General features: G+C 42.4%; 1 protein-coding gene across 2 annotated transcripts; it reads left to right on the top strand.

Annotated features, from left to right (window-relative positions):
* Positions 1 to 1,629: 1,629 nt before the first annotated feature.
* Positions 1,630 to 6,692, top strand: LOC144517375 (uncharacterized). Of its 2 annotated transcripts, XM_078249473.1 has the most exons (4): positions 1,630 to 1,813; positions 3,766 to 4,509; positions 5,280 to 6,412; positions 6,498 to 6,692. In XM_078249473.1, the coding sequence occupies exons 2-3, from the start codon at positions 3,891 to 3,893 to the stop codon at positions 5,303 to 5,305; spliced, it is 645 nt and encodes a 214-aa protein (XP_078105599.1). In that variant the 5' UTR covers positions 1,630 to 1,813; positions 3,766 to 3,890; the 3' UTR covers positions 5,306 to 6,412; positions 6,498 to 6,692. The 2 variants fall into 2 exon arrangements, with proteins under 2 accessions (XP_078105599.1, XP_078105598.1); XM_078249472.1 differs by having other exon boundaries at positions 1,633 to 1,813; positions 3,766 to 6,412.
* The last annotated feature ends 10,422 nt before the right edge of the window (positions 6,693 to 17,114 follow it).

Here is a 17,114-nt window from a genome sequence, read left to right as displayed (position 1 = left end):
AAACAGATATAATTCATGCATTTCCAAGTAATTACATTTCACAAACGTAATTCCTATTGACCCATTGGGAAGCCACGGACCATGGGAGATTTCAAGTGACAGTTCATCTCACGTTGCACTGCGTTTTCCCAAGATGGCGCCCGCCTGTATACGTGAATGGTCTTTCTTAACTATCTTTTTAATAAACTGTCTGTACACTTAAAAAGTTCTCATTGCTTCGGTTTACATGTAGGGACCCTCATTATGCTACCGTGGAAGTGTGGTGATATTTTGAGCCTTGTTAGTGGTATTGAAATAGAGATTTCTTTTTACTTTCCCGATGCCCCGACGACTAGCGTTATAAGGTAATTAGCGGTTTGCTATAAAACAGGTCACATTCGATTAGCATGAAAAAATATCCCAGAGAACGGTCGACTCGGTACCCATGTGTTATTAACCTCTAGGTTCATTTTGCACCAGATTTGTCCTTTAAGATTCAAAATTAAAATACACAATTGATTATCAAGGTATATTTTCTGTCCCTTCAAGTGTTGTTAAAGACACCGGGGTTAGTTTAAATTGTAACATTTAAAACCTGTCATAACACCATGAATACAAGGCCTAACAAACACATCCTCTGTATTCCTGGAAAGCCTTTGTTTACAAAACCTTTTGTTGACACCATTCAATGTCACCACTTAAAGTACAAACTTCTTCTTTCCACAGGCCTGTATTAAGACAATGTGGTGCCCCTGGGCACTATACCTCAAAGCCCTCCCCCCGTCTACCACCCCCTTTACCCGTGCTGTCCTTTTGCCAAAAATAGACACAATCTGATGAAAAAGGGGATTTCTCAAATGTAATTTACTAACTTATCCAACTACATACATGTAGGCATATGAGCAGTGAGCACTATATTCAAATGTCTCAATTCAAAATGTCTATCAATTTAAAAAGCCAAAATCAATACTATATATTGCAGCATTGTGGGTTGGTCAAATGTGTATCTTTCCGACTTTATTTCAGGGGCCCTGAAAGCAACTCATCTGATTGGTCAAAAACTTTCAAAAGCATCATGGAAAAGCTAAAACTGCTTTAGCATCACAGCTAATGACAATAAAAGGACCGAAAATGAATAAGATATGCACAAAAGACTATCAATATTAGATCTAAGAATATGGATTTATTGCACAAAGTCCTCTGAAAGAAATACGAGTTCTAGGAAAAGAAGCGCCGACTGTGGACCGGTCTTTTACACTTCTCTGCTTACTGAATAAACTCACGAAACGAACTAGCCGTGCTGTGTGCTTGAAAAACACTGAGAAGGGTTGGGCGCAACCAAGTCTCTCCCAGAGGTGGGGGGGTTTGTGTGAAATTTTTTTTTCTTTGCTTGCCAATTACATTGAATCAAGAAAGCCAACCACTTATCATTTTTTATGCTAGTCAATATTTTACATTAACCCTTAAACTACGTTCAACCTAACTACTGTTAGACATGAACATAACTGTTGCATCAGCCAGCTGCTCACTATCAGTCAACATATCCAGCAATGAATCAGACCTTAAATGGACTTAAACACAACGCTGTGTTACAACAGCTTTCAGCAGAGGAGGCGTGACAGACCTCCTCCCCTCAACTGACTGACCCTGAGACTAACCAGGAAACAGTTTCTTTTTCGTCCTCGCTACAGAGAGACACAGACGGAAAAACAGACGATCAGATTCAGCTTCAGATCACACTAACAACTTCCTCTCAGGGAGTTCAGCTACAGGAGAGAAAAATGGAAAACTACAACACTGCTGCTCCAGCCTGCTGACACTCCACACACTGACGGTGAGTTTGACAAAAACAAGACTGAAAGTTTAAGTAACTTTCAGTGGAGTTAGTAGAGAAGGGAGGGGAGCCATGACTGACTGTACTTTCTGATAAAATGGCTTCCAGAACAAGCTTGTTTCATGCTACACACTGGTTATAGAAAATAAGCCGAACACACTCATTGTAAGTTCCGGAGTGTCTGTTTGCACCCCCCGGTACGACTAGCCTCGGCCACACAGCTCAGCTATTCACACCCGTAACAACGTAACAACAAAAACAACCGAAGCTTAAAGACCACTCTAGATGGAATATTAAACAATATAAGTATAGGTATAAACAATATAAGTATATGTACACAGTATGTATTAAATTAAATTAAAAATAAAGATAGAAATAAAAAAATAAAGAGCAAAGAGCATTACAGCAGAGAGAGAACAGTGGCATGAAGAACCAGGGGTGGAGAGTCAGGGTGGGGTCCGGGCCTTGTTAACAAGGCTAGTGGCGGAGGGGGGAAAAGCTGTTCATGTGACGTGAGGTTTTGGTCCCGATGGACCTCAGCCTCCTGCCAGAGGGGGGGGGGGGGTGTCTCAAAGAGTTTGTGTCCGGGGTGGGAGGGGTCGGCCACAAGTACATGGAAGTACATCCTCTGTTGTGCTTTCTTGACGAGGGAGCTGATGTTCAGCTCCCACTTGAGGTCCTGGGAGATGATTACACATGACGCACTCCTGAACGCGTCTTCCTTAGAGATGTAAACACCGACCAGAATGAATGAATGGAACTCACGGGGTGAATAAAAAGGCTTACAGTTCATGATGAAAGATTCCAGGTCAGGAGAACAATGCTGCTGGATCACTGTCACGTCGTTGCACCAGCCGCTGTTGATGTAGAAACAGATTCCTCCACCTTTAGTGTTGCCGGAGAGGTCCGTGTCACTGTCCGCTCTGAAAAGCTGGAAGCCTGCCAGCTGCAGCTCAGAGTCCGGTATTAATCCACAGAGCCACGTCTCCGTGAAGCACAAAACAGCAGATGAAGAAAAGTCCCGGTTTCTCACCAGCAGCAGTTGTAATTCCTCCAGTTTGTTGGGCAGTGAATACAAATAAAGATGTTAATACGGAATAAACCCTCTGTTGCTGATACAGTCTGTGAGACTGTGACAAACGGCAATCATAAAAATAAGATTGATCTTATGATATTTCTGTCTGGATAAAACTGTCAAATAACATACATTAACATTTGTATCAGATGAGGTATTAATAGAACACATTGCTGTGTGCACCGGGGTACGAATAGCATTCACTTGTTTTTGTACCAGGGGTGCAAATAGCCTCACCCTTAATGTAAATGTCACTTAAATGTTGCTGCTGAAAAAGGTGGGTGTAATTGTATTTATTGGATTAATTATTTATTTATTGGATTATTAGGCCGAGTAAATGAACTACAGTATAGCCTACTGTTCATTCTTAGAGAAGTTTGTTTAGTTTTTGAATACTGTTTTATGTTTTCTGAAATGGTTTTTGGAGATCCAACTGAAAATCTGTCCAAAATATAGGAACATGTAAATAGTGAACAGAACAAGTGTGTAATAAATGTTTCTACCATGTTGTTCCAGAAGTTACTTTGTCATTAGTCTCGCATTCCCAGACCATCCACACGATGTGGAGCGGAGGAAGGTCTGGCTACTCCACAGAGCTGTGTCTAGCTAGCTGTCCGGATTACCCTGCAGAGATCTGAGGAGCAGTTAACCATAGTCCTCACAAGTCTGTGTGTGTGTGTGTGTGTGTGTGTGTGTGTGTGTGTGTGTGTGTGTGTGTGTGTGTGTGTGTGTGTCCTTTTTTTGCAACATCTCTAAACTTCCTGTCCTGGATGGTCTGTTTGTGTCTGATTTGACGCAGCTACTGGCCGCACCCACACTGTTTACATTATGACATTTACATCCTTCACAATCATTCTTTCTTTTTTTTTTTTTCCAGAGATCTGATTGGCTGCTGGAGTTGTCATCCTGGTTATATGTGAGGGAGCTGGCTGGATTTGATCTCAGTGCATTCGGCGGACATCGGAACTTTGTGTGAGCGATCACAGATCAAGAGGAAACATCATGGGCATTGAATACTCACAAGAGGACTACGACAATGCTGCTCTTCAGATTTATGATGACGTTTTACAGCATCAACCATGCCTCCTTCCAGATATAGGCATAGATGAGTCTCTGCTGAAATATTCTGGTTCCGACTCTAACGCGGCGCTGCAGGCTTACTCTAATGAGGTGCTGTCAGAGACACTGGCCGACGAAGTGCCAGGCTACATCGAGAAAGTGGGATCTGCTTTTGGTTCACTGACTTCAGTCCCGAATGCTGTTGGACTTGGAGCTTTGGTGATTTCAATGATCATAGAGATCATCATCAAGGGCGACTCTCAGTCAAGTGATCATGCATACAGCCTGTTACGACGTGTGTTTGGTGAAGAGAAAGCTTCGAGTGTCCGAGACACAATGTCAGAGTATCTGAAACGCCATCGCATGTTCATGAACAATGACCAACGATTACGGGAGGAAATAAGGAGACTGGAACATCAGCTGAGCAACCATCTCACCATCCTCAGAAACTCCCTGCTGCACGACGGACAGATGAGCAGCCGGGGGTTCAAAATCTGGGTCAACGGAGCCGCCTTCCACGTCCAGATGTTGATCCATGAGGCTCGACTGAATATTCAGACTGGTACACCTGCATCAGACCATGTTAATGCTATCAAAGCTGCCATCGATGTGTATTTACAGGACCTGGATAACTTGCTGGAGAAACACAAGACGTACAAGATCAATTCTAAAATTTTTAGATATTTAGGTTGTTACCGCAACCCACAATCTTATATGACAAATAATGAACATGAAAGCTGTAGAAGGAATATTGAATTTGCTCGTCCTAACCCGTGTTCAGACCCAAAAGCTGTGACGACTTTTAGGAATCTCGTTTACTCAAATTATGAACCGATCAGAGGTTTAAAGAGTTATTTTTTAAAGATCAAGAACAACCTCAACTCTCTAATCCGTCAACGTGGTACATTCACTCTGCCGTCGGGCAAGACGTTTCCAAAATAGAAAGGCATTTTCTATGGGCCCCTCCCCGCGCAGCCACAGCTATTCATTCTAGCATCTTTTGGGGCCTTCCTCACAGTTTGACTTGGCAGGTAGCTTGTGAATTTCACCACCGGATCAATAAAGTCTCCTCTTTATCCACTTTAATACATCATAGATTATTAATAATATTTTGTAGAATTAATATGAATATGCAAAGTAACTAAAGCTGTAGAAATAGAGAAGTCAAACGTACAATAGGCAAGTAGGAGAAAATGAAAATACTCAATTAAAAGTACCTTACAGTTGTATTGAAGTACGGCAGAGTTACTTTCCAGAGTTGATGAAATGTAACAATATTTACGTGTAGCAAACCTAAACATTAATTCCCGACATGTATCTATCTGTAAGCAGCTCGGACACACTGCTGTCCGCGCTGACGTACCGTCACCTGTTGGGACACAGATGTTGTCCGTACCGTCACCTGTTGGGACACAGATGTTGTCCGTACCGTCACCTGTTGTCCGTACCGTCACCTGTTGGGACACGGATGTTGTCCGTACCGTCACCTGTTGGGACACAGATGTTGTCCGTACCGTCACCTGTTGGGACACAGATGTTGTCAGTACCGTCACCTGTTGGGACACAGATGTTGTCAGTACCGTCACCTGTTGGGACACGGATGTTGTCCGTACCGTCACCTGTTGGGACACAGATGTTGTCCGTACCGTCACCTGTTGGGACACAGATGTTGTCCGTACCGTCACCTGTTGGGACACAGATGTTGTCCGTACCGTCACCTGTTGGGACACGGATGTTGTCCGTACCGTCACCTGTCGGGACACAGATGTTGTCCGTACCGTCACCTGTCGGGACACAGATGTTGTCCGTACCGTCTCTGGTTCTGGCTCTGACCACGGGGAACAGTGACGGGACAGCTTGCTTCAATGCAGCGTAATAACTCCTGAAAATAATGTCCATCTCGCAAATGTATCTGTCTCTGCAGTCACCTCAACCATCGAATCCAGCAACAGAAAATAACGCTCACCTGCGTTAAAATGCGATTGTAACGGGTATAATATTACTGAAATGTAATTAGTACTGTGTTATATTACTGCGTTACAGCAAAAAGGAATACATTCCGGTAATTGTATTACTTTTGTAACGCGTTACTCCCAACACTGGTCGTCAGCAGGTTAGTTTAGATATTTGGGTTTAAAGATCAACTTAAAGTGTGTTATTAATATTGCAATAGAAGTTTCACCAACAACGTATTTACTCTCATCTTGTGATCTGTGATGTACTACACCAACATACCATAAGTGTCATGAACCCTCCTCCTTGAGTCTGTTTCCCTGCCTGACTTTCCTGAACGCACCCTGTTCCTGTTGCCGGGCAACGAGGGCAAGCCTGGAAACCCAGGATCGTCTGTAACTGCACTCACCTGTGGCTCATCAGCAATCTGCACACCCGGTCCTGATCATCATCTCTACAGCATATAAGATGTGACCTGACGTCCGTTCCCTGCCGGAGCGTTAGCCTAACCAGTATGTTGTTCTTGCGTGACAGTTATCTTTGCTGCTCTGTTGTTTTTGCTTGTTGCTGAACTGATTCCTGTTCCTTTGTCTGCAGTTTTCGCCCGGGAAATTCTCTCCACCTCTGCCTGGCAACCTGAACCTCCAACCATATCGAACCACCGAGATTCCTGTTTTCCAGCTCTCCCCTTTCAACACACTCGTCCCCACCTTCAGCCCCCATCACCCAGACTCACCTGTCTCCACGTTTGGCATTACCTGTGTTCTTCAATAAATACAATCTTTTTCGCCACCTACCTTGTCCTGGTCTGCATTTGGGTTCTGTATCTGAGAAACTGTGACAATGAGTTCATTCCATCTACCTTTCTGGGCCTTATACACAATGGACTTTAGAGAAAAGGTCAACAAACGCACCCAACTTTTCCAGAGGCCTGATTGGTCGTTGCTTGATGCTGATTATATGTGAGGGACTCCTCCAGATACTCCCAAGAGGACTATGATTGTCCTGCAGTTTACCTCAGTGATTTACATTCGTACTCGTCATCTAGCCACAAAACATTTCTGCATAACCCACACAAATTAAAAAAAGGCTGCAGATATTACGTCACCTGTTATCAGCTTTAAGTCAAGCTACTAAAAAAACTGCTAGTTAACGTTAAAGTTAGTTAATAAATATTAAAGAATAAAAACCACTATACCCTGAGACCAGATTGTAGTTTTGCAGTGAAATGTGCTTTAAAGGACCACTGCATGTTACCAGATGTCAATGTCCAATTTATTTATGTAGCACCTTCAACAAAAAACAAGCAAGCCAGTACAACTACAAAATGTAAGCGTCATGAGGCGCCGACAGTTAAGTTTAGACATCAAAATGGCTAGTTAAGGTTAGTAAAAAGATGGTGGTTTGGATTAAACTAAAGCTCTGAGAGTTCTTATACAGCAGCAGTCGATGTGGTGCATAGAGCAAAAAAATAAATGGAATATATACTAATTAAAGGTGCTTCACTTTTTCATACCTATATGTACAAATGGTTCATGAGAACAGCGTGTGGTCAAGGGTCTCTCCATTTCCAGGTGACCCCAATAAATGCTTTGAACATGTTTAAGGAAAAGTCAAAATGATTCCAGTAACCTTATAACCCATAATTCAACTTGCATACAGCAACTTAATATGCATTTTATTTTGAAGCATGATTCCAGTGCTGCATCCAGTCAGTTTCAAGTGTTTAGACACAGACAGCCTGCATGTTACACTGTCAGTACAACAGAGATACCTTCAGTGGACTACAGACTGCTGCCATCTTGTGGTATAAATATTCATTTACAGGACACAGCAGAGCATCTGCAGCAGAACGGTGACACTGGTATTACAAAGCCTTGAAAAACAGTGAAATGGCAACACATCCTCATGGGGCGGCCCCCTCTGAGTCAATTAGTCGACTAATGAATCTGTCCTTTTGTTCTTAGTCGACTCCGATTATCTTAGATAAGACATTTAATGTTTTTTCCTGCTCAATGACTTAGTACATCTCCGGTAAACACAAGATTTAAAGTATTGTTTTTGGATCATTCTTTGTGGAGAAACTCAGTTTTACAGATCTGTCGATTAAATCAACTAATTGATAACTCAACGGTTTGTCAGGTTCTTGTTGTAAATTGCTTCTTTAAAAGACCTATTGCGATCTTCCAGCAAAATGTTCCAAAAAGTTGTCTTTTGTGACCTTTAAGTTCTCTTTTGACAAGTCAACAAGTGAAATTGCAACACATAAGAAAGCATAAAGTGACCAATCGACTAAAGAAATTCAGTCGATTAGTCACGTCTTTATGCTTTTACATGCTGAATGACACAAGATGGAAAGTGTTGCTTTTGCATGATTCTTTGTACAGATCTGTTGATGAAATCAACTAATCGATTAGTTGACAAAATCATCATGAGTGTTAGTCGCCTAAGAATTTCCTAAATGACAGAATAGGTCGATTGGCAATGACTCCCAAAACGACATATATTTATTTACGGCCGTAACGTGACTGTAACACGTGACCACGGTGGCAGTTTGACAAAACTCTGGACTTGATATAAAAGTATTTTCTCCGGTTATTAAAACATGCTCTCATTGCTCACCGAGATCTTCGTCTTGGTCGTCCATTTCTCTGCTGGTTTGAACTCAGTATGACGTGAATGAAGGCAGCTCCGTTACCGTAACGTAAAGATGACAAGAAGAAAGAAGTGTGTAAGCCATAGACAGACTGTAATATTTACAGTCAGCGATGGAAGCGAGAGTCAGGTACAACTTCCGGTTAAGATTTGTCAAAGTAAAAGCCTAAAGGACAGCATCATAGGTAACATTTTTGAAGTCTGTCTTGATACAATAGTCAGGTGTCCATATGAACTTGTAGCATATTTGATAAGGTTATTGTACTTGTGTGCATAATTCCTGCACGTTTTAGGGTTGTATTCAGTGGTGTAGTCTAATGTATTGTAGTAGGTATACTGTACTGCCTTTGGGGGGGGGGGGTCATATCATAGTGGGGGGTCTGGGTGTCCTCCCCCAGGGAAGTTTTGAGCATCAACAATTTCATTTCCTGTATTTGGATACACTTTATGCACCTATTTACGGTGGAAATCCCTTTATTTATCCTATGTGAAGAAGAAAAACACAGATGACAATTCAAAATATATCAAACATATAATGGAAAGTATGTTGTTGCGTGTCATTGGGCCTTTTTAAGTGGGTATATGGAAATCATGGAGCTTTCTTAGTGGGTATACTGCGTATACCTGAGTATCACATACAGTGGCGGTTCTAGACTAATTTGACTAGGGGGGCCAAGGAGGGGCCAGTGTTTAACCAGAGGGGCACATTAAAAAATAGCAACAAATGATATTTAAAGATTATAAACTTTATTTTACTTTAAAGTGCAGGTGCAAGAGAGGTATGGCAATAAAAAATGAAAAACGTCTACATGCATAGTAATATGTGGAGTCCATCATGACAGAATACTCAAGTCATGGATGAAGAGTATAGCAGTTTGGCCTGAAGCTCCGTCTTGGATCAGTTGGGCTATACTGGTACATCATTCCTGGACTTGCTGATATCTGTAGAAATATGTACATTAAACGTGAGCACAACTACAACATTTATTTACTCATGCATGAATATCTGCATGTATTTCAAAATGTAGGCCAAGTATTTACTTAAAAAAAAAAAAGAAACAGAGCCATATTGACACAAAAAAGAATGTACAGCAGAAAGCACCATTTTAAGGACACAGTATGAACTTGTAGCATATTTGGTAAAGTTATTGTACTTGTGTGCATGATTCCTGCACGTTTTAGGGTTGTATTCATGTATTGAATGCACTTATTGTAAGTTGTATTGATGAAAGCATCAGCTAAACAAACGTAATGTAGGTTTAAATATGTTAAGCTGGCTGTGATCGTTCCTCCTGTTCTTACTGGTCAAAAGAGAGATCCCTTCATGAGGGGCCAATGTAAGGGACAAAAGTCAACGTTCTGGGCAACAATAAACTTTATCTGAAGCTAATATGAGACTTCACTTCAATATGAGTCTGGTAGCCAAATGAAGTATATATACTCCAACCTTACGGTCTTTTTTAGAGTAAAATCCCCTCTCTGTGTTTCTACAGGGTCTCCTTTGAGCTGCAGTGGAGAAATAGTAGAAAAGATTATTAATTTTGTTCTAAAAAAAACCCACAAACTTTGAAAGATATCTGGCTGAGGGTTAGAATTAGGGTTAGGATTTGGTCCCTAACACTAAATGTGAAATGGCTTTAATAAGGAATCTTTTTTATAATGTATATTTCATTTCATGAATATAATACTGTGGCTACAATACTGAGCAAATGAAATACAGTATAGCCTACTGTTCATTCTTAGAGAATTTTGTTTTGTTTTTGAATACTAGTATCAAGTCAGTTTCTTTGTGAGTGAAATTTTTTATGTTTTATGCAGAGGAAGGTCTGGCTACTCCACACAGCATTCTGGGATGGGAGAGAAACGTGCTCTGGTTTATTGGCATTTCTTTAAACCAATCACAATCGTCCTGGGCGGTGCTAAGCTCCGGACGGAGCCACTGTAAAATAGTCGTGCGAGAGAAAACTCCGATTGGACAGATAGTCTAGCTAGCTGTCTGGATTTACCCTGCAGAGATCTGAGGAGCAGTTAACCATAGTCCTCACAAATCCACCGGAGGTTAGAACGCCAACACAAAGAAAGAGGAAGGTGACAGAAAATACATGCATCCGGCGGAATTTCCTGCGGTACCGGAGCAATCCTGCAAGTGGAACGTCGTGGATATAGACTAGGGGTACAATAACACCTGAGGCTACATCAGTGACGGACTGGGATCAAGACACGACCCTGACATTTGCAACACGCCAGCCTTATTTTTGTCATTAACCTAGCATGGAAATTAGTAACTGCCTTCCGAGTGTATCTCTCCACGCACTTTCAATGTGTGTGGCTGTATGCATAAAATAACTTAGAAAAATGAACCAAAGACAAATTATCAGTAGTGGCCAATAGGGGTCCATAGTGGGGGCGGCCCTTCTGGCATTTGCCCAAATTCCAGGTGGCCAGTCCGTCACTTTGAGACAAAAACAATCTCCGTCCACACAACAGTTTCAGCTCCAGTAGCAGAACTAATCTGCGTCCACATTAACACGTGTGACATCACATATCACATGACCATTCACACACACAAGTGGAACGTCAAGGATATGGACTATTTTGTCATTACAGTTTTTGCCCGTCGCTTGAACACTATAGACACATGCTTAAACCAAAGTAACATAACTTGAAGTTGTTGTTACTATACCTTAAACAAAGTGTAACCATACCTTAAACAAAAGCGCTGCTTTGCACTTTAGTTGCAATTCTGTAACACACTTGCTCCTAGACACTACACACTATTTCATACATAAGACACTTAGTTCAAAAATGAAATCTCAGGGTACCATTGGGAAAAAACATCTATTCAAAATACAACACACATTGGTTAATTGAAAAGATGTAGACACACACCTGAAAATACTCACTTACAAAACTGAACACCAATTAGTCAGCTACAAAAAGGCCTCAGTTAAGCCATTTTGAGAACTTTACAAGCATGGAGGCAGGGAGAGCTAGAGGCAGAGGAAGAGGAAGACATAGAGAGAGAGAGCGCGAGAGGAGGACGTGGTCGAAGAGGCCACGCAAGGACCATTATTTGGGATGACATAAGAGCAACTTTGGTGGACCATGTCAGAAACCATGGCTTGACTATGAGGGAAGCTGGGCAGAGAGTCCATCCTAATCTAAGCCGTTTCACAGTTTCATCCATAATAAGGACATTCCGACTGGAAAACGGGTATGTCTTCAACTCTCTGCTCTACTCAGACTGTATCTAGAGTATTTACAGTACTGTACCATATCACGTTACTGTATCACATGTATTGTATTCCAGGGTGGCTAATGCTCCTTCTCCAACAAAAGTGGTAGTTTTGTGAAACATACCGTGATAACGCGTTGAGATGTTTCAGTACTGTGTATGGTAAATACAGTAAAGTATATACACAGTACTGTAAAAAAGAAGCAAACGAGAACAATTTGTGGTTGCATTTTTCTACAGAATGGCTAGAAGACCTACTGGGGGTGGACGCCAACGCCTGTTCACCCAACAGCAGGAACTTGCCATAGTGAACCTAGTCAGAGCAAACAATGCAATCCGCCTCCATTAGCTACAGCAACAAATACTTGCAGATAGGCAAGTATTCAACAACATAAATCGAGTAAGCATTACAACTATCAGACGCATCTTGGTAAAGCACAACATGACCATGAAGCAATTGTACAGGGTCCCATTTGAGAGGAACAGTGTCAGGGTCAAAGAACTTCGACATGAATATGTACAGGTAAGTGTTTCAGTCCTTTACATTGACAATAAAGAATGGGTGCAGTCCAGTAACAGATGAATATGTACCACTGGATTAGTACCACATAGATACATTCAGAAAGCTACACAGGTACCTGTGTGGTGGGGTGGGTCGGTTCTGTATGTGTAGTAGTGTAGGTGTGTGCTTTGAGTAAAGCCATCCACAATATGTATTTTTTGTTACAGAGAATCTTGGACATGGATGGAGCTGCCCAACCGCATGAATGTATTTACATTGACGAGGCTGGATTCAACCTTAGCAAAAACAGACGACGGGGACGTAATATAATTGGCCAAAGGGCCATTGTGCACGTCCCGGGGCAGCGCGGGGGAAATATCACATTGTGTGCTGCCATAAGTCTTCCAGGGCTACTGCACCATCATGCCAAACTGGGTCCCACATAATCACATTTCTAGATGCACTTCATGATGCAGTTGTACAGGATGGACCAGAGCAGCCCAGGTTTGTTGTTGTCTGGGATAATGTTTCCATCGGGCTGCTCTGGTCCAGAACTGGTTCACCAACCATGATCAATTTGAAGTTGTGTACTTGCCCCCTTACTCGCCATTTCTAAATCCTATAGAGGAATTTTTTTTCCGCTTGGAGATGGCGCGTATATGACCACGTGCCCGTATGCCTCTTCTGCAGGCAATGGAACAGGCCTGCGGAGACATTGAGGTGAGGTCAATTCAGGGATGGATTCGGCACACAAGGGGATATTTCCCCCGATGCTTAGTGAGAGAAGACATTGCTTGTGATGTTGATGAGATCCTGTGGCCAGACCCCAACAGACGGCAGGATCCATAAGCCCACTTGCGCACAATTGTGTTTTTTCTGTGTTTACAGTAGTGTGCTGTTTGTTTTATTTTTGATTTAACTGAATTTACCGTACTGTAAAATATACTACTGTAATGTAATGATTTTGAATTCAGTGAATTTCATTTTTTGGCTGTTGTTAAAACATGCCCTCTGTGGAACTGAATAAAAACATTGAAAACAAAAGACTGCAGTTTTTTATATAAAGTAGACTAGTGTGTTGCTCATCTGAAAGTGTATTCATATGATGCAAGTGGGGATCATCTTGTCATCAGAGTGACATTTTGACAAAGGATTGTTAGGTTTTGATAGCAGAGTTTCTATTTGACATAGATGTGAATGGTTTATTTCCCAGTGTTGTGTCTTCTTTGCTTGTGTGTAGAGTTTTGATAAATGTAGTTTCATGCATCACAATTAGTTTTTCTGGACCTTGGACACATTGGACTTTAGAGACAAGTCGACAAATACACCTTACTTTTCCAGAGATCTGATTGGCTGCTGGAGTTGTCATCCTGGTTATATGTTATACATATATGCTGGCTGGATTTGATCTCAGTACATTCTGATTATAGTGTTCAGTCTGCTGGTTGGGGGACATCTGAACTTTTTGTGAGTTATCACAAATCAAGAGGAATAATCATGGGCTTTGAACACTCTCAAGAGGACTATAACAGGACTGCTCTTTTGATTTATGAAACCATTTTACAGCATAAACCATGCCTCTTACCAGATGTAGGCATAGATGAGTCTCTGCTGAAATATTCTGGTAATGACTAACGTGGTGCTGCAGGCTTACTCTAATGAGACACTGTCACAGATCCAGGTCCACCACCTGCCAGGCTACATCGAGAAGTTGGGATCAGTTTTTGGTTCTCTGACTTCAGTCCCGAATGCTGTTGGACTTGGAGCTTTGGTGATTTCAGTGATCATAGAGATCATCATCAAGGGCGGCTCTCAGACAAGTGATAATACATACAGCATGTTACGACGTGTGTTTGGTGAAGAGAAAGCTTCGAGTGTCCGAGACACAATGTCAGAGTTTTTGGGGCGGCATCGCATGTTCATGAACAATGACCAACGATTACGGGAGGAAATAAGGAGACTGGAACATCAGCTGAGCAACCATCTCACCATCCTCAGAAACTCCCTGCTGCACGACGGACAGATGAGCAGCCGGGGGTTCAAAATCTGGGTCAACGGAGCCGCCTTCCACGTCCAGATGTTGATCCATGAGGCTCGACTGAATAATCAGACTGGTACACCTGCATCAGACCATGTTAATGCTATCGGAGCTGCCATCAGTTTGTATTTGCAGGACCTGGATAACTTGCTGGGTACTGTTGTGGTGTTGAGTGTTTTGTCTCCCTGTTTTTTTGCTATTATTATGTTGTGTATATTTCTGTACTTCCCTGTTGATTGTACGTTTTTGTGAGGATTGTTTGTTTCTGTTTATCCTGTTTTGACTGTGTTTCTGCAGAACCCTTCAGGTGGCCAGCGGCGAGAGCAATGTCCTTCAGGCGGCCAAGGCAGAACCCTTCAGGTGGCCGGGCGGCGAAGGCTGAATCCTTCAGGCTGGTACACCTGCATCAGACTATGTTAATGCTATCGGAGCTGCCATCGATGTGTATTTACAGGACCTGGATAACTTGCTGGAGAAACACAAGGTCAATTCAAATATGTTTGAAATGTTACTTAAGACGAATCTACCTGTCCATGAATATCATTCCAACGTATACGCATGTTATATATCATATAATGAAAATGGACACTGTAGACTGAAATTTGAAATTCCTCGTCCTAGCCCGTGTGATCACCCAGAAGCTCTGACGACTTTTATGAATCTCGTTTACTCAAATTATGAACCGATCAGAGGTTTAAAGAGTTATTTTTTAAAGATCAAGAACAACCTCAACTCTCTAATCCATCAACGTGGTTCATTCACTCTGCCGTCAGCAGCAGGTTAGTTTAGATATTTGGGTTCAAAGATCGACTTAAAGTGTGTTATTAATATTACAATAGAAGTTTCACCAACAATGTTTACTCTCATCTTGTGATCTACATGTATATTTGGTCTGTGTTCTGTGTTTTGCTGCACAGTGATGTCATGATGCTCTCCTGACACACCTGCATGTTACATGTTTAAGACATAAAATACTCTGCTGCTTTGAATGATGTTTAGCATCTGAAGCCGGCGGTCTCCTAATTTCGTAGGATATCATATGTTTTGGTGTGCATACATCTTATCATACGGACCCGTTCATGAGAATGAGTTGGCAATTGCCAATGGTTGTTTGTTTGCATTAATGACTTGTTAATATTAATGGACAAAGCATCCGGTTCAGCGAAGTGCTGCAAATACGGAAGTGACTTAAACCTGCTTTCTATCTGAATTCCAGCAGGGGGAGACTCCTTAAACCTGCTTTCTATCTGAATTCCAGCAGGGGAGACTCCTTAAACCTGCTTTCTATCTGAATTCCAGCAGGGGGAGACTCCTTAAACCTGCAGTCTATCTGACCCACTTCTCACTTGATTTATTCTCAGTAAACATTTTCATAATGAGTTTATGGTCTCAATCGCTAGTTTTACATCCTCTGCAACACAGAATGATGTTCATTTTTTGAATAATGGTCTCGTTGATTTTAAAATCGGCGATAAAGCAGGGGGTGTTTTAGGGCATGGCTATGATGTGATTGACAGTGAAAGTGTGTAACGTAACGTAGAGTGTAAGCAGCGTTGCCAACTCTCAGCTAACGTCACAGTCAGACAGCGCCCAACAGTCTAGGGCTCCTCCCTCACTCCTCCCTCTCGTCTAAAATCGTCACAGCCGCAACCAGGATGGCTGCGCCGGTAACGGCAAACTCAACGACTCATAGCAGATCTCCACAAACCAATGGGTGATGTCAAACATGCTCTGTCCATTAATATTAAAAGTCTATGGTTGCTTCTGCATAATGTTAATGTAATAGTTACCTAATAATGTTAGGATATTGTAATGTCCCTCAATAAGCAGACGGTGAGATGTTAGCGAGTTCCTTGCAGCTTTATTTCTGACCTGAGCACAGGCTACTGGTGGCCTTAGCCAACGCCAAAAAAACAAACTCTCTATAGCCGCTCGCTTCCTGTGCACCAAACTAATTTCTTCCTGCAGGAATACCAACAGCCACCCGCCCTCCTTTAACTCTCAGCCAGTGTATTATCTCCCTTTCACTCGCTGACATCATGTCTACTTCACTGAGTAGAGCCGGTATTTTCCACCACGCGCGTCTGCGCTACATTCCGGAGGCAACACGAGCCCCACAAGCAATGGCAGCCATTCAAGTCAATGCTTGTTAATCCACCAGCCATGCCACGGCACGTCCCAGAAGCGTGTGTGAAGCAGTTCTTCGCTCTACTAAAGATAGACGCCAGCGAGAGAATTCAGTCCGTTTACCAAAACACCCCCCCCAATATGGTTTATGTCTCCTCTGCAACCAAAAGGCATGACTAAGTACTCAAAATGTCCCAGTGGAGTGTTGAATGCAATTCTGACGAGGTGATAGGCGTTCCTGAGGTCGAGCTTGGAGAATACTGTGGCGCCATGCAGGGGTTCAAAGGCTGATTTGATGAGTGGAAGGGGATACTTGTTTTTAACGGTGATGTTGTTTAAACCCCGGAAGTCGATACAGGGGCGTAAAGACTTCTCTCTCTTTTCTACGAAGAAGAATCCAGCACCCAAAGGAGACGACGAGGGACGGATTATGCCAGAGGCCAGAGAATCCCCAATATACTGCTCCATAGCCTCTCTTTCAGGTCGGGACAGATTGTATAAGTGGCTAGAGGGCAAGGGAGCACCAGGAAGCAATTCTATGGGGCAATCATTGGGTCTATGAGGTGGTAGAGACAGCGCCTTGTCCTTACTGAAGACCTCAGCTAGGTCATGGTATGCCTTGGGGACAGATGACAGATCGGGAGGAGCAATGGGATG

This window comes from Sander vitreus, chromosome 4, assembly GCF_031162955.1.
Source record: "Sander vitreus isolate 19-12246 chromosome 4, sanVit1, whole genome shotgun sequence".
In the NCBI taxonomy this organism is placed as follows: Eukaryota; Metazoa; Chordata; class Actinopteri; order Perciformes; family Percidae; genus Sander; species Sander vitreus.
The sequence above is the reverse complement of the archived record's forward strand: the minus strand, read 5'-3'. Positions and strand labels throughout refer to the sequence as shown.